The sequence below is a fragment of the Loxodonta africana genome, chromosome 3 (genome assembly GCF_030014295.1).
Source record: "Loxodonta africana isolate mLoxAfr1 chromosome 3, mLoxAfr1.hap2, whole genome shotgun sequence".
NCBI lineage: Eukaryota > Metazoa > Chordata > Mammalia > Proboscidea > Elephantidae > Loxodonta > Loxodonta africana.
The window spans coordinates 47,856,588-47,883,180 of NC_087344.1; the positions used below are offsets into that span (position 1 = coordinate 47,856,588).

The 26,593-nt window shown below is 45.3% G+C and overlaps 1 protein-coding gene across 1 annotated transcript in view; it reads right to left on the reverse strand.

The window, feature by feature from the left end:
* Positions 1 to 22,543, reverse strand: part of LRRC38 (leucine rich repeat containing 38) — a 45,106-nt gene extending 22,563 nt beyond the window's left edge. Inside the window, exon 1 of the mRNA XM_064283139.1 lies at positions 21,907 to 22,543. Within this exon, the coding sequence (XP_064139209.1) occupies positions 21,907 to 22,543 (637 nt within the window). The remainder of the gene's footprint in view (positions 1 to 21,906) is intronic.
* Positions 22,544 to 26,593: the final 4,050 nt, after the last annotated feature.

The following is a 26,593-nucleotide window of genomic DNA, read 5'->3' on the forward strand; positions in this document are numbered from 1 at the left end:
AATTTCAAAGAACTGTAATGACAAGAAACTCTTACAACTCAATAAGAGAAAAAAACAGTAATAAAAATATACAGCAGAGAGGCAGGGCCAAGATCGTGGAGTAGTGAGATGCTTCCTGTGGTCCCTCTTGCAACAAAGACCCAGAAAACACAAGTAAATCAATTATATGTGACAATCTAGGAGCCCTGAACATCAAAGGCAAAGCTGAGGAAATGGACTGAGTGGCAGGGGGAGGGAGAGACGGTTCGGAAGCAGCGAGGAGTTGCCAGGCCTGGCGCAGTCTGCACTTTGCAGACTGGACTGGCTGACAAGCATGGTGAGGCAAGCAGTGGCACTAGGGATGCATTTTCCACACCAGGAGAGACTGAGCGGTAGAGTCTCCTCAAGCCTCCAGAACCAGTGAAAAGCAAAGCTCAATCAGCAAAAGTACATGTGTCCAGCCTACCACACAGATCAAAAAACACCCCTTTGGGAAAAACCTCTCTCCCATTTACCTGCCCCCTTCCCACTTAGCGCTGGGTCCTGGGCTGGCTTCAGAGATTGGCTCATCCCCTGGGCCAGAAGTAGGACCCATCATGTGTCCTGAGCCATTCTTCTGGCCTTGGAGAGGGAATGAATTAACAAACAGGAAAAAATAATCTGCCAGGTCCCCTAAGCCAAGAACTTAAGGCAGGTACAGCTCCTTTGCCTAGGCACAGGCATAAGGGGTCCACAGATTTTGAATGCCTTTCACTCCTGCACAGACCCATGTGGGCCCACTTCAACAGTGTAGGCCCTCATTAGCACAATACAACAGGGTATATAGTTGAAGCCCAACTTCAACAGTTTAAGCTATATGGTGGAGTGGTAGCTCCGTGACATTTGACACCACTCTGCCTATTAAGCAGGATCCTCACCTACCCATATCACAGGCCTGAGGACTGGTGGCTCCACCCATACCATCTACCCTCCCCAACAGAGATCCAAGAATTAGTGGTGCTTTCCAGTCCATACAGGCAACAGTATTGGGTACCCATAGTTTGGCTGCAAAACCCACCCACCTACACGCTCTAGGGAACAGGAACACACCTTCCACCCAGACACTCAGGGTCAGCCATCAGTCCCCTGCCTTGATCAGCAATGACCCCCTACTGCAGCCAGTTACCTGTGTTTACACCAATCACCCCAGCCTGTCTAGGACTGTAGGTGAGAGCTTGCACCACACACTTGGTGAGCAACTACCTGGACACCTGAGCTGAATCCATTCAAGAAAAGTAAACTGACTCCTGAGGTCACATACCTAGTAACAGATCTAATCACCTGGTGACAAGAACTAAGAGCTTCAAAGGCACCAATAATCAAACTAGCTCACATAAGTAACCTATTTGGGCATATCAAAACAAACAAAACAAGAAACTAGGACACAGTAAGCAAACATAAAATAAATAACAATAATAATTTATTGATAGCTGGGAAACAACAATCAATATCAAATCACATAAAGAGGCAGACCATGATGGCTTCAGCAAGCTCCTAAAACAAAGAATCAAGAAATCTTCCAGAGGAAGATAATTTCTTGGAATTACCAGAGGTAGAATATAAAAAAAGTAATACACAGAACTTTTCAAGAGATCAGGAAGGAGATCAGGCAAAAATGTAGAACAAACCAAGGAACACACCGACAAAGCAATAGAGGAACTTAAGAAAATTACAGAAGAGCATAATGACAAATTTAACAAGTGAGAAAGTGCTATGGCTGCTAACCAAAAAGATTGGCAGTTCAAATCTAACAGGCACTCCTTGGAAACTTTACAGGGCAGTTCTACCCTGTCCTACAGGGTTGCTATGAGTTGGAATCAACTCGAAGCAATGGGTTTGGTTTTCGTTTTAAGACTCCAAAGAGAGACAGAAAACAGAAATCCAGAAGATTAACAATAAAATTTCAGAATCAGACAACTCAATAGAAAGTCATAGGAGCAGAATTGAGGCAAGGAAATCAGAATTGGTGAAATTGAAGATAGAGCACTTGACACCAACTTATTTGAGGAAAAATCAGATAAAAGAAAAAAAAAAATGAAGAAACCTTAAGAATTATGTGGGACTCTGTCAAGAGGAAAAACCTATGGTGATTGGAGTGCCAGAACGGGGAGAAAATTGTTGAAGATTTGTCGGCAGAAAACTTCCCTGACGCTGTGAAAGATGAGACAATATCTATCTAAGATGCTCATTGAACCCCACACAAGGTAGACCCCAAAAGAAAGTCACCAAGATGTATTATAATCAACCTTGCCAAAACCAAAGATAAAGAGAGAATTTAAGAGCAGCCAGGGATAAATGAAAAGGCATCTACAAAGGAGAATCAATAAGACTAAGCTCTGATTACTCAGCAGAAACCATGCAGGCAAGAAGGTAATGGGAAGATGGTGGAGTAGCCAGACGCTTCCGATGATTCCTCTTACAACAGAGACACCCCCAAACAAGTGAATCAATTATATATGCCAAGCTAGGAACACTGAACATCAAAGGCAAAGTTAGGAAATCGGACTGAGTGGCAGGGGGAGGGAGAGATGGCTAAGCATCAGCAAGGAGTTGTTGGACCTGACTCAGCAGGAACTGGTGCCCCTCAGGCATGATTCCCTGGGATGACCGTGGCCGGGCTGGTAGTAGCCTCCGGGACACAGTTTTCTCAGGGAGAGAAAGCAAGCCACATGTAGTCTACTCACGCCTCCAGAATCAGCAAAGAACAGCACTCTAGGCCACGCGGATCAAACAGCATCCCTTGCGAAAGAACTCTCTCCCATTTTTCTGATCCCTCCTCCCTCTGTCCTAGCTCCCAAGCCAGCTCCAGTGGCTGTCAATTTCACTGCGCCTGAGATAGGTCCTGCTGCCCTGAGCTTTGGAGAAGGAACACATTAGCAAATGGGGGAAAAATAATCTGCTGGATCCCCTAAGCTGGGAACTCAGGGCAGAACTGGCTCCTGTCCAGGCACAAACGGTCCGCAGACTTTGAATGTCTTTCACCCCTGCATGGACCTGTGTGGGCCCATTTCAGGAGCTTAGGCCCTTGCTGGCTGACTACAATGGTGTATGTGCCTGAGATCTGACTTTAATGTTTCAGTTGTGTGGTGGAGAGGAGGGTTTTTGACATTTGACACCACTCTGCCTATTAAGCAGGGTCCTCAACTACCCACATCAGGGGCCTGAGGACTGGTGGCTCCACCCACGTCACCTAGCCACCTTCGACAGGGATTCAAGGATAAGTGATGCTTCCCAGTCCTTACAGCCAAAAGCATTGGGTACCCATGGTCCAGCTGCAAAACCCACCCAGCTGTGCACTCTGGGAACAGGGACACACTTTCTTTACATACACTTGGGGGACAGTTGTCAGCACACTGCCTTGCTCAGAGTGTGGCCCCTGGCTGCAACCAGATACCTGTGCGTACACCAAATGCCCCTGCTCCTCTAAGACTATAAGAGAGAGCCTGCACCTCATACTTGGTGACTGACTACCTGGACACCTGAGCTGAATCCATACAAGGAAAGTGAATGGACTCCTAGGCTCATATACATGGTAACAGCTCTAGCCATCTGGAGACAGGATTCTAGAGCTTCAAAGGTGCAAATAATCAAGATAACTCACTCCAGCAGCCTATTTGGGCATATCAAAACAAAACAAAGCAAGAAGCTAGGACACAGTATACCAACGTAAAATAAATTAATACAATAACTTATAGATGGCTCGGAGACAACAGTCAATATCAAATCACATAAAGAAGCAGACCATGATCACTTCAACAAGCTCCCAAAACAAAGAATCAAGGACTCTCCTGGCCAAAGATCTATTCCTCGAATTACCAGAGGTAGAATGCAAACGATTAATATACAGAACTCTTCAAGCTATCAGGAAGGCGGTCAGGCAAAATGCAGAACAAGCCAAGGAACACACAGATAAAGCAGTCAAGGAAATTAAGACGGTTATTCAAGACTATAATGACAAATTTAATAGCCTGCAAGAATCCATAGAGAGACAGCAATCAGAAATTTAGAACATTAACCATAAAATTTCAGAATTAGACAACTGGATAGAAAGTCATAGGAGCGAATTAAGGTTAGAATTAGTGAGATTGAAGATAAACACTGGGCACCAATATATTCAAAGAAAAATCAGATAAAAGAATTTTTAAAAAATGAAGAAACTATAAGAATCATGTGGGACTCTATCAAGAGAAATAACCTATGAGTGATTGGAGTACCAGAACAGGGAGGGAGAACAGAAAATACACAGAGAATTATTGAAGATTTGTTGGTGGAAAACTTCCCTGATATCGTAAAAGATGAAAAGATGTCTATCCAAGATGCTCATCAAATCCCACATAAGGCAGATCCCAAAAGAAAGTCAACAAGACATAATCAAACTTGCCAAAACCAAAGACAGAGAATTTTAAGAGCAGCTAGAGAGAAACAAAAAGTCACCTAAAAAGGAAAGTCAATAAGTCTAAACTCTGACTACTCAGCAGAAACCATGCAAGCAAGAAGGAAGTGGGATGACATATATAAAGCACTGAAGGAAAAAAATTGTCAGCTAAGCATCCTATATCCAGCAAAACTGTCTCTCAAATACGAAGGCAAAATTAGGTCATTTCCAGATAAAAAGAAATTTAGGGAATTTGCAAAAACCAAACCAAAATTACAAGAAACACTAAAGGGAGATCTCTGGTTAGAAAACCAATAACATCAGCTAACAACCCAAGACTAGAACACAGGACAGGACAACCAGATATCAACCCAGATACAGAAGTCATAAAAATAAATCAAATCTCAATCATTGAAAATACGGAAACAGAGACGTCAATATGTAAAAGATGACAACATTAAAACAAGAAAGAGGGGCTAAAAATTGTAGTCATGGATCTTTCATATAGAGAGGAAGTCAAGGCCATACAAAGAAATAAAAGATTAGTTTACACCTAGAAAAATAGGGGTAAATATTAAGGTAACCACAAAGGAAACCAACAATCCTACACATGAAAATAAAAAACAAGAAAAATATAAAGAGCAAATACAAAATCAACAACATTGAAAAAGATGAAAAGAAAACATACAGTGTAATATCAGTTTGTTTAAATATGTGTATATGTGTAGATGCACACACCCCCACACATCTCACGGAAATAAAATATACCAAAACTTTAATAGTGATGGTATTCTAGTTCTTTCTTCCTTACACTTATTTATATTTCCCAAGCCTACAATGAGCATGTTATTTTTGTAATCAGAAAATAAAACCTTTTTATTTTTAAGGAATCCCAGGGTGGTGCAAAATGTTAACACACTTAGTTGCTAACTGAAAGGCTGGAGGGTCAAGTCACCCAGGCACCTTGGAAGAAAGGCCTGGCAAGCTACCTCCAAAAAGTCAGTCATTAAAAACCCTATGGAGCACAGTTCTACTCTAACACACATGGAGTCGTCATTAGTGGGAATCAACTCGATGGCAACTGGTGTTTTATTTTTTTACTAATTTAATTTTAAAAAGAAGAAAAAGAAATAGAGTCACCTGGGAGTCATCTGGGAGAGAGGAGCTGTATGCTCTCCAGGCAAGCTGTCTGTTTTTGTCCCTCTGGCTGGAATACCATTGATCTTACTAGTGTGATAAAATGTCCCCACTCATTTGGACACCACTAAAGGAAAGTAGAGTTACTGGGAGATTTGGCAGAGGCTCGCCCAAAGAGTCCTCCCTATCACTGTGGGCCACGACCTGCTGGCCAATGTGGCAGTGGCTACAGGGATTTGAAGGAGGGCACCTCAGCAAATTCAGCCCCCGACCCTGGGACCTGCACATCCCTTTTCTGTAGTCCCCTTTCCAGGTGTGGAGTGAGTCTTGTCAATTGGGAAAGTTTGTTCCCTCTACGTATTTCCAAAGAGAAGCACAGAGCAAGCTCCATGCCCGGCCGGCTGCAGGTTCTCATCCCAGTGGCGTTTCCTCCCTGTGGCTCCAGGACAAGGCTTGGGAGAACATGCAGAATGGCCTTCCATGCTGTGACAGCATCTTGGGCCTGTGAGACCAGACCCCTGGGTTGGTGGGGTGCTCCCTGCCCCCTCCTCTACTGCACAGACTGATGTTGTTGTTGTTAGCTGCCATCGGGTCAGGCCCTGACTCATGGCAACTCCATGCATGCACAATGGAACAAAATGCTCCCCAGTCCTATGCAATCTCCATGATCAGTTGTAGATTGGACCACTGTGATACATGGGGTTTTCACTGACTGATTTTCAGAGGGAGATCGCCAGGTCTTTCTTCCCAGTCCATCTTAGTCTGGAAGCTACGCCGAACCTGTTCAACAATACACAACAGGCAAGACTCCACTGATAGACGGTGGCCACAAATGAGGTGTATTGGCTGGGAATCAAACCTGGGTCTTCCACATAGAAGGCAAAAATTCTTTCACTGAACCACCAGTGCCTCACTACAAAGGAACAGCCCCTAAATTCCAGCAGAGTGGCCTCTGAGGGCACCTGGCCTCCCTTGTCCTCAACTTCCTAATTTTTAAAATAAGGACAATATTACCTTCCCTTGAAACCACAGAATTGTAGAGTTGAAAGAAACTTTAAAATCCTCCTACTCAAACTCCTTTGTTTATAAAAGAAAAATCTGAGGCACAGAGAAAATGGGTAATTTGTATAAGGTCACACAGCTAGTTAGTTACAAGACTAGCCCTTGGGTTTCCATAGTCCCAGCAACAGCCCTTTCCACTCCAGTGTGGGTTCTAAAGCATTTGTGAGCACTGGAGCCCCTGGAGGTGGGGGCTTGTTAAAATGCAGATCCTGGACTCTCACTCAGGTCTGGGGGCCCAACACTCAGCATTTCAAATAAGCTCCCCAGTCATTCTTACACACATGGTCCTCAGATGACAATTTGAGAAACACCATTCAGCTCAACATTTCTGTGTTTTTATTCCCTACCTACTCCACTGGGCTGCTGTAAAAGGAAGATGATATAACAGCTGTGGAAATTCTAGAAAGTAAAGATCGCTGCATATATGTGAGGGACATTGTCTTAGTGCCCTAGTGCTGCTGTAACAGAAATACCACACATGGGTGGCTTTAAAGAACAGAAATTCATTTTCCCACAGTTCAGGAGGCTCGAAGTCCGAACTCAGGGCCCCCGGCTCTGGGGCTTCGCTCTCTGTCTGCCCTGGGGGAAGACACTTGTCTCAGCTTCTGTAGCCAGCCACTAGGGAGGTGCAGGGGGTGCAGATCACACTGGGTGACACTGTCAGAGGGGGTGACACCAAAATCACAGTCTATAAAATTTTGTGCAGTGTTTCAGCAGAAATTTATTATTTTTTATAAAAATATCCCTATAGGAGGCAGGGCCAAGATGGCTGACTAGGTAGACGCTACCTCAGATTCCTCTTGCAACAAAGACTTGGAAAAACAAGTGAATAGATCACATACATGACAATCTACGAACCCTGACCATCAAACACAGATCTAAAGAGTTGACCTGAGTGACAGGTGAACAAAAAGCTGCGCACTGAACCAGCAACCGCTTCTAGAACCCGTGACCCGCTCCACAGCCTTGAGCCCTTGAGGTTCCCTGGTGCCGAATGGTGGGGCTGATAGCAGCTTGCTGAGGCAGGGCAGGCATGGGACACAGCTCTAACCCCTAGCTCCCTGCGGTAACCTCCGTAGAGACTCAGCCAGCGCAAGCAAGCTGCACACTGACATGGCTAACGACAGAACGAGCAACCACGGGGAAGCAGCGGCTGTTTTCGGAGCCAGGAGCCAGCATCCCAGTCAGAAAACCTTGGCGCCGGGATTTGGACTGGGCACAGGGGAGATAAGCATGGCATCCTGAGATGGCGCAAACAGGGGACGCAGCCCTAGCCCCCAGAAGTGATCTCGGGGGAAGCCCAGCCAGTGCACGCAGGCTGTGCAGCGACGTAGCTAACAGGAGGAGAAGTCACCAGGAGGCAGCGACTGGTTTTGGAGCCTGGAGTGTGGCGTCCCAGTCAGGGAACCTTGGCGCTAGGCTTTGGACTGGGAGCAGAGGAACTGACCACGGCTTCTGAGACAGCACATGCACAGGATGTGGGCCTGACCCTCGGGGGCAATCTCGACCCAGTCAACCACACAGTCCACTCACCCCTCAGGAATCTCAGGTAAAACAGTCCTCATCAAGCAAGATAAGTAACTTTGTCTATATTCCTGGGTGCTACTCTCTCCTATCTATCTGCTCCCTCCCCTCCCCTTCCCAGGTGGCTTCATTAACATTGAAATTTCCTGGGTCAGAGAGTGATGTGCTCTGCATTTTTTTTTGTGTGTGTCTTTTCCTAACCCATTCTTCTGCCCAGGGACCAAGAATCCTTCCCTGACTTCCCAAAAATTGGTCTAAAAAACAGAACCAGCTCCAGCCAAGCATATGAGATCCGCAGTCTTGGGCTTTCATCCCTATAGGGAACAAGGTGGCTATTATAATGCAAAGGCAATTCTGATAGTGATCTGACAGTAATTGTTTTAGTGGATTACTGGAAAGACAAGTTTCCCAGGTCTGATATCTCTACCTATTAAACAGAGCCCTCACTGACCCACAATGGGGAACTGAGGGCTGAAGCTCCACCCAAACCACCTAACCTCCTGCCATAGGGGTCTGAGGATAGTGACATCTACTAATCTGTAGAGGTATATGCATTGGGAGCCTAAGGTACAGCTGCAGAGCCCACCCACCAAAGTGCTTTAGGAATAGAGACACACCTTCCTCACTGGCACTTGGGGGAAGCCTGTCAGCATCCTGACCCCCCTGGAATGTGACCCCCTCCTGCTACTAGAATCTGGTGCACACAACTATCACCACTACTCCTCTAAGGCAATAGGTGACAGTCTACTCCACATACTTGGTGACCCAAAATCAGATTCTACTCAAGAATAGTGAATTGACTCTTAGACTTATATTTCTGGTAACAGCTCAAACCAGCTGGTAAGAGGACATAAGTGATTCAAAGCCTACAACAATCAAGACAGTGCAATCTAGTAGCCCATCTACGTATATTGAAAGAAAACAAAACAAGATAAGACTCAGTGAGCAAATATAAAATAAATCATTACAATATCTTATAGATGGCTCGGAGACAGCAGTCGATATCAAACCACATAAAGATGCAGACCATGATTGCTTCTACAACTCCCCAAATTAAAGAGTCAAAATCTTTCCCAAATGAAGATACAATCCTGGAATTGCGAGATGCAGAATATAAAAAACTAATTTACAGAATGCTTCAAGACATCACATCAGGGATGACCTCAAAAATGAAATAAGGCAACCTACAGAAAAAGCCAAGGAACACACTGATAAAGCAGTTGAAGAAATAAAAAAGATTATTCAAGAACATAGTGGAAAAATTAATATGCTGCAAGAATCCACAGACAGCATTCAGAAATCAAAAGATTAACAGTAAAATTACAGAATTAGACAACTCAATAGGAAGTCAGAGGAGCAGAATTGAGCAATTGGAATGCAAAGTGGGGGAGTTGGAGGATAAGGCAATTGACACCAATATAGTTGAAGAAAAATCAGATAAAGAATTTGAAAAAATGAAGAAACCCTAAGAATCATGTGGGACTCTATCAAGACGAATAACTTGCCTGTGATTGGAGTTCCAGAACAAGGAGGGATAACAGAAAATACAGAGAGAATAGTTGAAGATCTGTTGGCAGAAAACTTCCCTGACATCATGAAAGACTAAAAGATACCTATCCAAGATGCTCATCAAACCCCATATAAGACTGATCCAAAAAGAAAATCAGCAAGACATATCATCAAACTTGCCAAAACCAAAGATAAAGAGAAAATTTTAAAAGCAGCCAGGGATAAAAGAAAGGTCTCCCACAAAGGAGAATCAATAAGAATAAGTTCAGACTACTCAGCAGAAACCATGCAGTCAAGAAGGCAATGGGATGACATATATAGAGCACTGAAGGAGAAAAACTGCCAGCCAAGGATCATTTATCCAGCAAACCTCTCTCTCAAATATGAAGGTGAAATTAAAACATTTACAGATAAACACAAGCTTAGAGAATTTGCAAAAACCAAACCAAAGATACAAGAAATACTAAAGGAAATTGTTTGGTCAGAAAATCAATAACATCAGATACCAACACAACACAAGGTCACAGAACAGAACATCCTGATATCAACTCAAATAAGGAAATCATGAAAACAAATTAAGATTAATTTTAAAAAGAAAAAATGCTCAAAACAGGGAATCATTGAAGTCATTATGTAAAAGATCACAATAATCAAAAAGAGGGACTAAATACAGGAGGCATAGAACTGCCATATGGAGAGGAAAACAAGGCAACATAGGACCATACAAGTTAGGTTTTTCCTTAGAAAAATAGGGGTAAATATTAAGGTAACCACAAAGAGGTCTAACAATTCCATAACTCAAAATAAAAACCAAGAAAAACATAATGACTCAGCAAACATAAATTCGACTACTATGAAAATGAGGAACACACAATTTACAAAGAAAACGTCTCAGCACAAAAAAGTGGAAAAATGAAATTGTCAACAACACACACAAAAAGGCATCAAAATGACAGCACTAAACACATACTTACCTATAATTACACTGAATGTAAATGGACTAAATGCACCAATAGAGAGACAGAGAGTCTCAGACTTGATAAACAAATATGATCTGTCTATATGCTGCCTACAAGAGACACACCTTAGACTTAGAGACACAAACAAACTAAAACTCAAAGGATGGAAAAAAATATATCAAGCAAACAACAATCAAAAAAGAGCAGGAGTAGCGATATTAATTTCTGACAAAATAGACTTCAGAGTTAAATCCACCACAAAGGATAAAGAAGGACACTACGTATGATTAAAGGGACAATTGACCAGGAAGATACAACCATATTAAATATTTATGCACCCAATGACAGGGCTGCAAGATACATAAAACAAACTTTAACAGAACTGAAAAGTGAGATAGACACCTCCACAATTATAGTAGGAGACTTCAACACACCACTTTCGGAGAAGGATAGGACTTCCAATAAGAAGCTCAATAGAGACACGGAAGACCTAATTGCTACAACCAACCAAGTTGACCTCATAGACTTATGCAGAACACTCCACCCAACAGCTGCAAAGTACACTTTTTTTTTCTAGTGCACATGTAACATTCTCTAGAATAGATCACATATTAGGTCATAACACAAACCTTTGCAGAATCCAAAACATCGAAATATTACAAAGCATCGTCTCAGACCACAAGGCCATAAAAGTAGAAATCAATAACAGAAAAATCAGGGAAGAGGAATCAAATACTTGGAAACTTAGCAATACCCCGCTCAAAAAAGACTGGGTTATAGAAGACATTAAGGAGGAAATAAAGAAATTCATAGAATGCAACAAGAATGAAAACACTTCCTATCAAAACCTCTGGGACGCAGCAAAAGCAGTGCTCAGAGGTCAATTTATATCGATAAATACACACATACATAAAGAAGAAAGGGCCAAAATCAGAGAACTGTTCCTACAACTTGAACAAATGGAAAGACAGCAGCAAAAGAATCCATCAGGCACCAGAAGAAAACAAATAATAAAAATTAGAGCTGAACTAAATGAAATAGAGAACAGAAAAACAATTGAGAGAATTAAGAAAGCCAAAACCTGGTTCTTTGAAAAAATTAACAAAATTGATAAACCATTGGCCAGACTGACTAAAGAAATACAGGAAAGGAAACAAATAACCTGAATAAGAAACGAGATGGGCCATATCACAACAGACCCAACTGAAATTAAAAGAATCGTATCAGATTATTACGAAAAAGTATACTCTAACAAATTTGCAAACCTAGAAGAAATGGATGAATTCCTAGAAAAACACTACCCACCTAAACTAACAATCAGAAGTAGAACAACTAAATAGACCCATAACAAAAAACAGATTGAAAAGGTAATGAAAAAACTCCCAACAAAAAAAAGCCCTGGCCCGGACGGCTTCACTGCAGAGTTCTACCAAACTTTCAGAGAAGAGTTAACACCACTACTACTAAAGGTATTTCAAAGCATAGAAAATGATAGCATACTACCTAACTCATTCTATGAAGCCACCATACCCCTGATACCAAAACCAGGTAAAGACACCACACAAAAAAAAGGAAATTACAGACCTATATCCCTCATGAACATAGATGAAAAATCCTGAACAAAATTCTAGCCAATAGAATTCAACAACATATCAAAAAAATAATCCACCATGATCAAGTGGGATTTATACCAGGTATGCAAGGTTGGTTTAATATTAGAAAAACCATTAATGTAATCCACCATATAATAAAAAAAAAGACAAAAACCACATGATCTTATCAATTGATGCAGAAAAGGCATTTGACAAAGCCCAACACCCATTCTTGATAAAAACTCTCAGCAAAATAGGAATTGAAGGAAAATTCCTCAACATAATAAAGGGCATCTATACAAAGCCAACAGCCAACATCATTCTAAATGGAGAGAGCCTGAAAGCATTTCCCTTGAGAACAGGAACCAGACAAGGATGCCCTTTATCACCGCTCTTATTCAACATTGTGCTAGAGGTCCTAGCCAGAGCAATTAGGCTAGACAAAGAATAAAGCGCATCCAGATTGGCAAGGAAGAAGTAAAAGTATCTCTATTTGCAGATGACATGATCTTATACATAGAAAATCGTAAGGAATCCTCAAGAAAACTACTGAAACTAATAGAAGAGTTTGGCAGAGTCTCAGGTTACAAGATAAACATACAAAAATCACTTGGATTCCTCTACATCAACAAAAAGAACACTGAAGAGGAAATCACCAAATCAATACCATTCACAGTGGCCCCCAAGAAGATAAAATACTTAGGAATAAATCTTACCAAAGATGTTAAAGACCTATACAAAGAAAACTACAAAGTAATAGTGCAAGAAACTAAAAGGGACCTACATAAACGGAAAAACATACCTTGCTCATGGATAGGAAGACTGAACATAGTAAAAATGTCTACTCTACAAAAAGCCATCTATACATACAATGCACTTCCCATCCAAATTCCAATGACATTTTTTAAAGTGATGGAGAAACAAATCACCAACTTCATATGGAAGGGAAAGAAGCCCTGGATAAGTAAAGCACTACTGAAAAAGAAGAAGAAAGTGGGAGGCCTCACTCTACCTGATTTTAGAACATATTATACAGTCACAGTAGTCAAAACAGCCTGGTACTGGTACAACAGCAGGCACATAGACCAATGGAACAGAATTGAGAACCCAGATATAAATCCATCCACATATGAGCAGCTGATATTTGACAAAGGCCCAGTGTCAGTTAATTGGGGAAAAGATAGTCTTTTTAACAAATGGTGCTGGCATAACTGGATATCCATTTGCAAAAAAAATGAAACAGGACCCATACCTCACACCATGCACAAAAACTAACTCCAAGTTGATCAAAGACCTAAACATAAAGACTCAAACAATAAAGATCATGGAAGAAAAAATAGGGGAAATGTTAGGAGCCCTAATACAAGGCATAAACAGAATACAAAACATTAGTAAAAATGACAAAGAGAAACCAGATAACTGGGAGCTGCTAAAAATCAAACACCTATGCTCATCTAAAGACTTCACCGAAACAGTAAAAAGACCACCTACAGATTGGGAAAACTTTTCAGCTATGACATCTCTGACCAGCACCTGATCTCTAAAATCTATATGATTCTGTTAGAACTCAACCATGAAAAGACAAACAACCCAATCAAAAAGTGGGCAAAGGATATGAACACGCACTTCACTAAAGAAGATATTCAGGCAGCCAACAGATACATGAGAAAATGCTCTCGATCATTAGCCATTAGAGAAATGCAAATTAAAACTACGATGAGATTCCATCTCACTCCGACAAGGCTGGCATTAATCCAAAAAACACAAAATAATAAATGTTGGAGAGGCTGTGGAGAGATTGGAACTCTTATACACTGCTGGTGGGAATGTAAAATGGTACTTTGGAAATCTATCTGGCGTTTTCTTAAAAAGTTAGAAATAGAACTACCATACAACCCAGAAATCCCACTCCTCTGAATATACCCTAGAGAAATAAGAGCCTTTACACGAACAGATATATGCACACCCATGTTTATGGCGGCACTGTTTACAATAGCAAAAAACTGGAAGCAACCAAGGTGTCCATCAATGGATGAATGGTTAAATAAATTATGGTATATTCACACAATGGAATACTATGCATCGATAAAGAACAATGACGAATCTGTGAAACATTTGATAACATGGAGGAACCTGGAAGGCATTATGCTGCGTGAAATTAACCCATTGCCACTGAGTCGATTCCAACTCATAGCGACCCTACAGGACAGATTAGTCAGATGCAAAAGGACAAATACTGTATAAGACCACTATTATAAGTTCTTGAGAAATAGTATAAACTGAGAAGAACACATTCTTTTGTGGTTATGAGAGGGGGGAGGGAGGGAGGGTTGGAGAGGGTTATTTACTGATTAGTTAGTAGATGAGAACTACTTTAGGTGAAGGGAAGGACAATACTCAATACAGGGAAGGTCAGCTTAACCAGACTGGACCAAAAGCAAAGAAGTTTCCAGGATAAACTGAATGCTTCAAAGGTCAGCGGAGCAAGGGCGGGGGTTGGGGGACTATGACTTAAGGTGACTTCTAAGTAAATTGGCAAAATAAATTCTATTATGAAAACATTCTGCATCCCGCTTTGAACTGTGGCGTCTGGGGTCTTAAATGCTAACAAGCGGCCATCTAAGATGCATCCATTGGTCTCAACCCACCTGGATCAAAGGAGAATGAAGAACACCAAGGTCACACGATAACTATGAGCCTGAGACAGAAAGAGCCACATGAACTACAGACTTACATCATCCTGAGACCAGAAGAACTAGATGGTGCCCGGCCACAACCGATGACTGCCCTGACAGGGAGCACAACAGAGAACCCCTGAGGGAGTAGAAGATCAGTGGGATGCAGACCCCAAATTCTCATAAAAAGACCAGACTTAATGGTCTGACTAAGACCAGAAGAATCCCAGCGGTCATGGTCCCCAAACCTTCTGTTGGCCCAGGACAGGAACCATTTCCGAAGACTACTCATCAGACATGGAAGGGACTGGAGAATGGGTTGGAGAGAGATGCTGATGAAGAGTGAGCTACTTGTACCAGGTGGACACTTGAGACTGTATTGGCAACTCCTGTCTGGAGGGGAGATGGGAGGGTTAGAAACTGGCAAAACGGTCACGAAAGGAGAGACTGGAAGGAGGGAGCGGGCTGACTCATTAGGGGGAGAGTAAATGGGAGTATGTGGTAAGGTGTATATAAGCTTATATGTGACAGACTGACTTGATTTGTAAACTTTCACTTAAAGCACAATAAAAATTATTAAAAAAAAATATCCCTATAACACTGAGATACAGATCTTAAATTCTCGTAAATAAGACCAGGCTTAACAGTCTGACTGAGACTGGTGGGACCCTGATAGTCATGGTCCCCGGACCCTTTGTTAGCCCAAGATTGGAACCATTCCTGAAACTAACTCTACAGACAGGGATTAGCCTGGACTACAAGATAGATAATGATGCTGGTGAGGAGTGAACTTCATGGCTCAGGTAGACACACGAGACTATGTGAACAACTCCTGGCTGGTGGCGAGTTGAGAAGGCAGAGGGGAACAGGAGCTGGTTGAATGGGCACGGTGAATACAGGGTGGAGAGGAGGAATGTGCTGTCTCATTAGGGGGAGAGCAGCTGGGAGTACACGGCGGGGTGTGTATGGCTTATTGTATGAGAGGCTGACTTGATTCGTAAACTTTCACGGAAAGCACAATAAATACATTAAATATATATATATATATATCCCTGTAGTTAGTTATAATTATAACAACAAAAACATTTTTCGTATACCCAGCTTACATGTGTTAATATACCTACAAAGCTAAAACTCTATGCTAATTTACTTTTTTGAACGTTCTAATACACTCTGATCAGAGCTGTCGTTATCACCCAATTACAATGATGCTTTGAATCACGTGGTTTTATCTGCACGTGCCACAAGCACGTGCTGTTATTTTTGTTATTACTGGTGTTTTTATAGTTGCTGAGTTTCTTGAATTTTCTAGTGTTTTAGCTACAATATTGTGGTAATTTGCATTTGTGAATCTATATCAATGACATCAATACCTTTTTGAGAATGAAGTAGTAATTAAAGGAAAAGAAGAAAAATTAAAAATAATATTATTAATATTATAACTAATAATGTTATAATTCAATGCAGAAAAATTTTACAAAACAATTTTGTTATTAACATTCACAATCTAAAAAATATTACATTTCATCAATTTACAATGATATTTATCACATATTATTCTATGATTAAAATTGATAATAAACATTACTAAGTATTCTGTATGGTCTGGTACAGGAGGATGTCTATGGGGGGAGGGGTGTGACACCATGAGTTACTGCACTGGGTGACACCAACCTAGTGACACCACTGTCTGTAGCCCCGGAGTTCCTTGGTGATCCTCATATGTGCTTCTGTCTCCCCCAGCTTGTACCTAATCTATTCCTTTTATATCTCAAAAGTGATTAGGTTTAGAACACACCCAACACTTATATGGCCTCATGTCTTAGTTATCTAGGGCTGCTCTAACAGAAATACCATAAATGGGTGGCTTTAACAAACAGAAATTTATTCTTTCAAAGTCTAGGAGGCTAGAAATCTGAATTCAGGGTGCCAGCTCTAGGGGAAGGCATTCTTACTCCATTGGCTCTAGGGGAAGGTCCTGATCATCAATCTCCCCCTAGTCTAGGAGCTTCTTGGGGCAGGGATGCCCAGTCCAAAGGACACACTCTGCTCCCAGCTCTTATTGCTTGGTGGTTATGAGGTCCCTCTCCTCTCTGTTCACTTCTCTCTTTTATATCTCAAAAGAGATTGATTCACGATACAACCTAATCCTGTAGATTGTACCCTGCCTCGTTAACATAACTGCCTCTAATCCTGCCTCAATAACATCACAGAAGTTAGGATTTACAACACACAGGATAATCACATCAGATCCCCAAATGGTGGACAACCACAAAATATTGGGAATCATGGCCTAGCCAAGTTGTTTGGGGGGTTCAATTCAATCCATAACACCTCATTAACATAACAAAACAGACCCTATTCCCAAATAGGATTCCATCCACACACAGGGGTTAGGATTGCAACACATATGTTGGGGGGACACAATTCAACCCACAACAAATGTTATTGCTTCTTCTTCCCTGTTCCCTCTTGAACCTCCCTATCCTCTCCCTCTGGACCTGGCCAGTCACCCTTTCCAAGCTTTCTTGCTTCGAAGTCCAGCCCTTTTTACTTAGAGAGGGGTCATCACTGCCCCCTTGGTGGCACACTGCCCAAACTGCCTTGGGCCCATTCTTTCACAGGAGAACCACGAGAGCAAGTGCAGAATCTGGGGCTGGAAGGACGAAGAGCCAGCTGTCACCTAGGAGGCTCTAAGGTGGCGATGAGTCGGAGATAGTCTTACTGTCCCTTTCTATTCTGAAAATGCCTCTCAAGAAGAGACTGGGTTTCTTCAGCCAAAGACTGAACAGGCCCATGAAACAAAACAAGACGAAAGGGGCACAGCAGCCCTGGGGCAGGGCCTGGAAGACAGGAGGGAACAAGAAAGCTGGGACTAGGGAACTCAGGGTTTGGAATATTGAATATACCACGGACTACCCAAAGAATATAGGGTCTCTATGACTCAGAATTGACTCAACGGCAATGGGTTTGGTTTGGTTTTTGGTACCAAAAGAATGAACAAATCTGTCTTGGAAGAAGTACAGCCAGAATGTTCATTAGAAGCAAGGATGGTGAGACTTTGTCTTACGTACTTTGGACATGTTCTTAGGAGGGACCAGTCCCTGGAGAAGGACATCATACTTGGTAAGTAAAGGGTCAATGAAAAAGAGGAAGACCCTTAATGAGATGGATTGACACAGTGGCTCCAACAATGGACTCAAATATAGCAACGATTGTGAGGACGGAGGAAGACCACGCAGTGTTCCATTCTGTTGTACGTACGATCACTAGGAGTTCGAACAAACTCAGTGGCACCTAACAACAACAACAACGGCAATAAAGTAGAGAATATATTTGTTGTTGTCAAGTGCTGTCAAGCCGGTTCTGACTCATAGCAACCCCACGTGACAGAGTAGAACTGCCCCATAGGGTCTCCTAGGCAGTAATCTTTATGGAAACAGATGGCCAGGTCTTTCTCCCTAGGAGCTGCTGGGTGGGTTCAAACTGCCAACCTTCCGGTTAGCAGCCAAGCGCTTAACTGTCGAGTCACCAGGCTGCTTATATTAAAAATTATTTGTCATTTATCTGAAATTCAACGTTAATTAGGCAACCTGGGTTGGTTTGTTTGGCTGGTTGTTTTTTGTATTTTGCTAATCAGCTTTTGGGCACCCTGGCACCCCCTTGCCCTCTTCCCTCGGCACAGCAGCAGCAGGGCAGTTCCTCCTGGTTCCGCAGACCTAGACCTCTTGGCCCTGGGTAGCTTGGATGGCAGGGACCTGTCAGCCTTGACGACATTTTCTTCCCTCCCCATCAGCGCTGTGGCCGCCCGTAAGGTTCACCAGAGAGACACACACATTTTTGTAACCATCAGAGCAAGTCAAGGTCGCAGGGAGAGCGTGGCTCCTGCCTCTCTTGGGGAGGCAGCGGCAGGGAGGTAACGGCAGGGCACGGAGGCAGGATCTCCTCTGCTCCTTCCTTTGAATTCCCTCCCCTGTTGGAGGCAGAGCACCTGCCTAGAAAGCCCTAGAGCAAGTACCCGGATGAAGCCCAATCCTCTTTGGCAGGAAGCGGGTGGTCAGTGTGGTGGGGACCAGGATCCAGGAGGTCCCGGTGCAACCACCAGCTCTGTCTTATCTCTTGGTGTGACCTTAGGCAAATCACATCAGCACTCTGGGTCTACTGAAACCAGAAAACCAAACCTACTGCCATCGAGTTCATTCTGACTCCTAGCGACCCTATAGGACAGAGTAGAACTGCCCCATAGAGTTTCCAAGGAGCACCTGGTGGATTCGAACTTCAGACCTTTTGGTTAACAGCTGTAGCTCTTAACCACTACACCACTAGGGTTTCCAAAGTCAACCCAAAACCAAACCCACTGCTGGCAAGTCAATTCTGACTGTAGAACAGAGTAGAACTGCCCCATGGGGTTTCCAAGGCTGTAATCTTTACAGAAGCAGAGTGCCACATCTTTCTGCTGTGAATTGGCTGGTGGGTCCAAAACACTGACCTTTAACAGCCGAGCACTTTAACCACTGCGCCATTAGGGCTCCTCTCCTAGTTAAAGCAGAGTAATTATATTAATAATAGCTGACATTTACATGCTAGTTAAAAGGTCCCTAACCCTGGGTGGTGCAAATGGTTTGCATTCCACTACTAATCTAAGGGTTGTGTTTTGAGCCCACCTACTGGTGGTGTTTTTTTTTTTTTTTTTTTAGCAGTACCAGGGAAGAAAGACCTGGCTATCTGCGTTCGTAAAGACTACAGCCAAGAAAGCCCTATGGAGCCCAGTTCTACTCTCTAACACACGGGGGCAGCACGAGTCAGAATCCACTTGATGACAGCGGGTTTGATAGCATAGTTACTGTGTGTCAGGCACTGTTCTAAGTACCTTATAAATAAAGGTACCATCGAGTCATTCCAACTCATGGTGACCCCAAGTGTGTCAGAGTAGAACTGTGCTCCGTAAGGTTTTCAATGGCTGACTTTTCAGAAGTAGATCACCAAACCTTTCTTTGAGGCACCTCTGGGTGGACTCAAACCACCCACCTTGTGGTTAGCTGAGTGCATGATCCGTTTGCACCATCCAGAGATTTTACTTTACAAATAACACCTTTTAAATTCTACCAGCAAACCTGCGAGGTGGGTACCGTTATCATCCCCATTCCATAGATTAGAAAAATGGGGTACAAAAACGTCACACGTCTACTAAGAAGTAGAGGCAGGATTTGAAGCCAAGCAGCTTGGCACCAGAGTGAAGTCTTTAACCACTTCACCCGGCTGCCTCTGGGGCAGTACAAGAATAAACACAAACGCAGGAAGAGGAGGGAAGGCAGTGGTTAACATCTTTTGAGCACCGACTCTGTGCTCAGGAGCCCTGGTGGCTCAATGGTTACGTGCTCAGCTGCTAACTGAAAAAGGTTGGTGGTTTGAACCCACTCCGCAGCTCCACGGGAGAAAGACCTGACTATCTGCTCCTGTAAAGATTACAGCCTAGAAAACCCTATGGGGCAGTTCTAGTGTGTCACAGGGGGTTGCTATGAGTTGAAAATCGACTTGCCGGCACCTAACGACAACTCTGAGCTTGGCACACTGCAGTGCCCCTTACATAGTCTATCTCATTTAAACCTCACGGCAACCCTATAGCGTAGGACACTGTTACCGCCTTCTGAATTCTCTGTTGTTAGCTGCATGGAGTAAGTGCTGAGTAATCCTATTGGATGAATAAGTAAATTCAGGACCAAGGTGAACAAATGGAAAATTTCTTAGTAGATGAAAAAAAGATACACTAAAGCTAAACTCTCATTTATGTTGTCTTTTATAATGTGTGCCTACAGTTCAGGTCCCTATTATCACAAACCCTTGGGGGCAGGGTGTATGGGTGTATGCGGCATCTGGGATGGAAGGCTGGAGCCCACTGAGAGTGAGGACATTCCCCCTACTCCCAGCCCTGGCTCTCACCCCTGTAGGTTCTCAGGTCCCTTCCTTCTTGGTTCTGCCTTTGCTTGCTTTGCCTGTTTTTCACAAACCAAAACAAACCCATTGCTGTCAAGTTGATTTCAACTCATAACAACTCTATAAAACAAAACAGAACTGCCCCATAGGGTTTCCAAAGCACAGCTGGTGGATTTGAACTGCCAGCCTTTTGGATGGCAGCCGTAGCACTTAACCACTGTGCCACCAGGTCTTCACAAGGGCCCTTTAACTCCCTGTGCCCTTGTATTCTTGTTTGCCGAGCAAGTATGTAAGTCAATATCACCATTCCTGTCCCCTTGGCGCTGAATGGAAAGAAGTAAAGAGTATACCAGCTATTTCACACCTGGGCTGAAAAGCCACAGAACTGTAAGTCTTTACTGCACCACTGGCTCTTGATGGTTGTCATTACTCCTCACCAAGAAGATTCTTTACCCGCATTAGACAGAAGGGTCAATGCAAGCTGAGAGGCTAAGAAACCAGTTCAGGCTGCGGAGGCTATGCTCCTTGAGTCCAGGGTACAGAAAATGATGCTTAGCTGGTTCCCACACCCTGGGGTGCCTTCCGTAAGTTACCTGCACCCCTCAGTCCTAGGACCAGTGAGGTGACCTCTGTGGGTGGAGAACTGAGAGCTGGTGGGTTCCTAACTTCCAAAAGTGAGTTTTTGGAATAGACACGAAAATAGAGAGTCGAGGGAAGTAGTGTGCTGTCTCATTAGGGGAAGAGAAATTAGGACTATACAGAAAGGTGTGGATAAATTTTTGTATGAGACTGACTTGATCTGTAAACTTCCACTTAAAGCACAATAAAAATAAAAGTGAGTTTTTGGAGGAACAGGGAGAAGCTCAGGATGAGGGTCCAGAAATTCCAAAGAATTCCTGGTGCGTCCCTTTCACCCCAGCAGAGACCTAGAAAAGTTCAGGCTGGGAATCTGGGAGGGCCCCACCAGAAGACTCTCAATCTCAGCACCAAGCCCCTGTCGGATCAAAGCCAGCAAAAGTCCCTCCATCCAGATCCCTCATCCTGGGGCTGGTCCTGGCTCCTCATACCTAGACTGGAGCTGTGGTGGCCTCTCCCCGCTCCCCTCAGCCAGCTCAGCTCACCTTTGGGCAGTTTGGAGGCGTTCTCCTGGATCCAGGAGAAGAGCTGGGCGAAGTCGCAGTCGCAGAGCCACGGGTTCCCGTCCAGGCGCAGGGTGCGGAGCGCGGGCAGCGTGGCCAAGGCGGCCACGCTGAGGCTGCGTAGGTTGTTGTCATTGAGCTCCAGCACCTGCAGCGACTCCAGGGACTCGAAGGCGGCCTCGTGCACGCCGGCCAGGTGGTTGTTAGCCAGGCTCAGCTTGACCAGCCTGCCGGCCGAGCGGAAGGCACCGGCGCCCAGCTGGGTCAAGTTGTTGTAGCTGAGGTCAAGGAAGGCCAGCTTGGCGGAGCCGCTGAACGTGCCCTCCTCCAGTGAGCGCAGCGAGTTGTTCCTGAAGTCCAGGTAGACCAGGTCGCCATAGAAAATGAAAAAGTCCTCGGGGATCTCTTGGATGCGGTTGCCGGCCACTAGCAACTTGCGCACGTCCAGAGGGAAGGGGTCGGGCACGCTGGGCAGCCCGCGGTCGCGGCAGTCCACCGTGTGTGGGTCAGTGCAGGCGCAGCCCGTGGGACACGCGTGCCTGGGCCCCGGCAGCAGCAGAAGGCTGCAGAGCGCGAACGTGGCTGCTGAGGCGCGGGGTCGCAAGGCTGAGGGGCGCATGGCGGAGTGGTGCGGGCGCATGGCCAAGGGGTGCCTGGTGGAGGGGTGCTGCAAGCCCGGCGGCGCGGGGGCGGCTCTCGGGGAGAGCCCTGCACCCGGCGGCTCGGCCAGCCGGCTGCCGACGCCCGGAGCGGGAGAGCGGCCCTGGCAGGGAGGGGTACGCCCGGGCGCGCGGGGGCGACCCGGCGCGACGCGGGCGGACTCGGGGACCGGGGAGGCAGGGATGGTAGGGGAGAGTCAGAGGGAGGGGCGAAGGGATTTACCCGGACAGGCAACTCACCAGCTGGGAAATCCCAGGGGACGGGCGGGAGCTGTCAGGGTGGCCGAGTAGCTGTTGCCAAGCGCAGCCCCACCCCGGCCGCTTATTTCCGAGCCCGGAAAATAAGACCTGTCGCGCGGGCTTGGCCAGCGACATTCGACGACTAAGTGAAGTTACCGAGCCACCGAGAGGTTTCCATAGGGCGCGTCGGAGCCGTGCGCCCAGCACCCCACGCCGGCCTGGTGCCAAAACGCGCTCCCCGCACGTCATCTCATTGCTGGAGGGAGCAGGACCTGGGTCACTCTGGCTCTGCGCACCAGGAGCTGCTGGCCCGAGGTTGGGCTGGGGTGGGGGTGGGAACGAGAGAGTGGCTGGTCTTCCCCCTTTTCTCCCCCCACCTACACTTGACCCATCTCAGCGAGGCAGGAGGGGTCATCGACCGGTGCTGCCAAGCCCCCTCTGTGGGCCAGGGCAAGTCAGCACTTTCCATGCTGACCGCGAGCTTCTCGGCAGAATTGGCAACCACGGAGCACGCGCACACCTGACTGGGGTAAACCCAGAGACACTGTGGCCTGGGAGCTGGGAGGCGGTAGGAAGTCCCGGCTCCTCTCAGCAGTAGCCAACCTTCTTGAGAGCTGGGAGGCTTCTGACCAGTGCCTAGGCATCTCTGGACCTCATAGCGGCATTTGTAAAGTAGGAAAGGGAAAGATGTGTCTCACTAGCTTTGGGGGAGGATCACTGAGTCAAGAAACCATATTAAAAAAAAAATCCACTCCCTCCCCCACCAAACCCTCAGCATTGGTTCCCAAGATAGGTGGTCAGGGAGTTGCCAAGGCTGAAGGAGTTGGGAGCTCAGTCTCAGACTCTGGCAGATTTCCTTTTTGCCACGCCCCCAAGCCAAACTCCTTTCCCTTCACCCCACCCCCTTTTAGAAAGTTCTTTATGCTGGGGTCCTAACGGAGCCACCAAGAGATTGTTGCTGCTGATGGCTATTTTGATCCAAATACCCTGGAATTGACAAGCTCTTACTGGACCAAAATAACCCAGGGAACAGCTGTTGGGCAACAGGCCCCCAGGGACCCTGCCCTGACCCCGTCTCTGATGGGGATTGGTGGAGCTTTGGAATCTGAAGCCACAAAGCTAAGCCCCCGGCTTTTTTCCAAAGGTACATGCAGCCTTGATGCCTTCCGATGCTTCTGAGCCCGCAGGATGAAAAACTGAGCCTCTGGGACCAAGCCAAGAACTCAACGGAGGACAAGTGTTTACAGGAGTCTCTGGTGGGGACAGACACAGGTGAAGCTCTGAGGCACTTGGGATTCTGCAGCTTGTTCTCTGCCAACCCCAGGCCACCAAGCCAGGCCTCCGGAGTCCCCTGTCTGTGTCCCTCTCTCCCTAGGCCCCCAGTTTGACTTCATCATCACTGGCTCTGGGCCCCCTCTGGTCTCTTGCTCTTGAAAAGGCAGGTTCTGGGTTGGGGGAGGAAACCCTGGTGGCGTAGTGGTTAAGTGCTACGGCTGCTAACCAAAGGGTTGGCAGTTCAAATCTGCCAGGCGCTCCTTGGGAACTCTATGGGGCAGTTCTACTCTATCCTATAGGGTTGCTATAAGTCGGAATCGACTCGAAGGCACTGGGATTTGGGTATGGGTTGGGGGAAAGGTGAATAATCTGAATGCTCCCCGAGTGGGTGAAGGTGCCTGGCCTGCAGAAATGGTGCTTTCTTGAACAGGCCACCAACACGGAGGCAGGTGGCAGAATAAACAGGTCCCCAACTGTAATGCTCCTTAGAAGCAAGGACGGCAAGATTTGTCTGTCTTGCTTACTTTGTACATGTCATCAGGAAAGACCAACTGCTAAAAAAGGACATAATGTTTGGTAAAGTAGTTATTGTTGTTTGTTGGTTGCCATTGAGTCAATGCTGACTCATGGAGACCCCATGAATGTGCAGAGTAGAAATGTGTCCCATAGGGTTTTCTAGTCTGTGACCTGTTGGAAGCAGATTGCCAGGCCTTTTTCCTCAGACACCTCTGGGTCAGTTTAAACTGCCAATCTTTTTGCTAGTAGTTGAGTACTTGACCATTTGCACCACCCAGCGTGTTCTTGACAAAGCAGAGGGGAAACAAAAACAAGAGAAACCCTCAATGAGATGGATTGACACAATAGCCTCAAATGGGCTGAAAGACCCCAGACACCCTTTTAACTCAGTCACTCCTGAGGTTCACACTTCAGCCAAACATTAGACAGGCCCATAAAACAAAACGAGACTAAATGGGCACACCAGCCCAGGGGCAAGGAAAAGACAGCAGGAGGGGACAGGAAAGCTAGTAAGGGGAACCCAAGGTTGAGAAGGGGAGAGTGTTAACATGTTATGGGGTTGGCAACCAATGTCACAAAACAATATGTATTAATTGTTTAACGAGAAACTAATTTTCTCTGTAAACCTTCGTCTAAAGTACAACAACAAAAAAAATAAAAAAGAAACATTTGCATGAAAAAAAAAAAAACGGGCTCAAACTTATCAAAGATCATGAAGATGGTGCAGGACCTGGCACGTTTCATTCTGTTATATACAAGGTCGTCATGAGTGTGAGCCAACTCGGCAACATACAACAGCAATCTCTCTTGCAACTCTCTAGAACACCCTGTTAGATCCTCTACCGTTCTAAACGTTAAGCTCCAGCTCGGTTCTGGCTGCCCACTCTACTACTGAGGGGAACCTGTCCTGGTTTGAGCCCTTGGCATACCCCACATTTGGTGGGGCTGCCATCTAGCATGTGTGCATCTGTGTGTCTGTGTGTCTGTGTGTGCACGAGCCCTCTCTGCCAAGGGGCCTGGTTGGCTGGAGTCTGATCCTGGTCCCCCCGTCACTTGCCCTAGAACTTTTCATGGGCCACTTGATCCCTCTGGGTAAACACTTCAAATCCACCAGCCACTCCTTGGAAACTCTATGGGGCCATTCTACACTGTCCTGTAGGGTCGCTATGAGTCAGAATCAACTTGATGACAATGGGTTTTTTTGGGGGTTTTGGTAATGAAAATGCTGAGAAATCCCACTCCTGGTCTTGATTTTCTCATCTTTAAACTGGGGAGAAAATACCTTTCCTCCCCCCGCCACACAGATGATGTTAGAGCCATGTGGAGAAAAGTATGGGAATATAATTCGAAAAGTGTCCAGAGAAACACTGAATATACAAGTGACCACAAGTCTTGCTCAATTTGTTTTCACCTGCTGCCCCTCCTCACTGCCACCACTAGGGGGCACCATCTGCTGCCAGCACTGGTGAGAGCTGAACCCTTAAACTCTCTCAGGAACTACCTGCTCCTTGCTTTGAGTGTCTCCCAAAGCCCCTGGGATCCATTAACACCAGCAGGGCCAGACAGGACTGGGGGTTGTGAGGAGCAGGGAGGTCCCCCCTGTATTCCAAGACTCCCTTCTCTTGGACAAATGCAGGCTTTGCTCCCCCTGATTTTCGACCAGCCAGAAAAGCATAGCTGTGACCTCAGCAAGGTCACACCATGAGTCAGAGGTAGGAGCTGGTAATAGAACACAGGCACCTTGGCTCCCAGCTGCTCCGCTCCCCCGTCCCTCTCTAGGAAGGGTGCCTCTTAGGATTCGAGGAAGACTATCCCAGGTAACGTAGAGAGACCATCAGAGATTCAGTTTGTCAGCTCTCTTTCCGTATTTATGCTCAAAGTCAACACACTTTGTGATTCCTGTTTAAGAGGCTGCAGGCGGGGTGTGGTGAATACCCGGGGTGTGCTGGTGTTTTATAAACCTGATGTCAGGCCTTCCC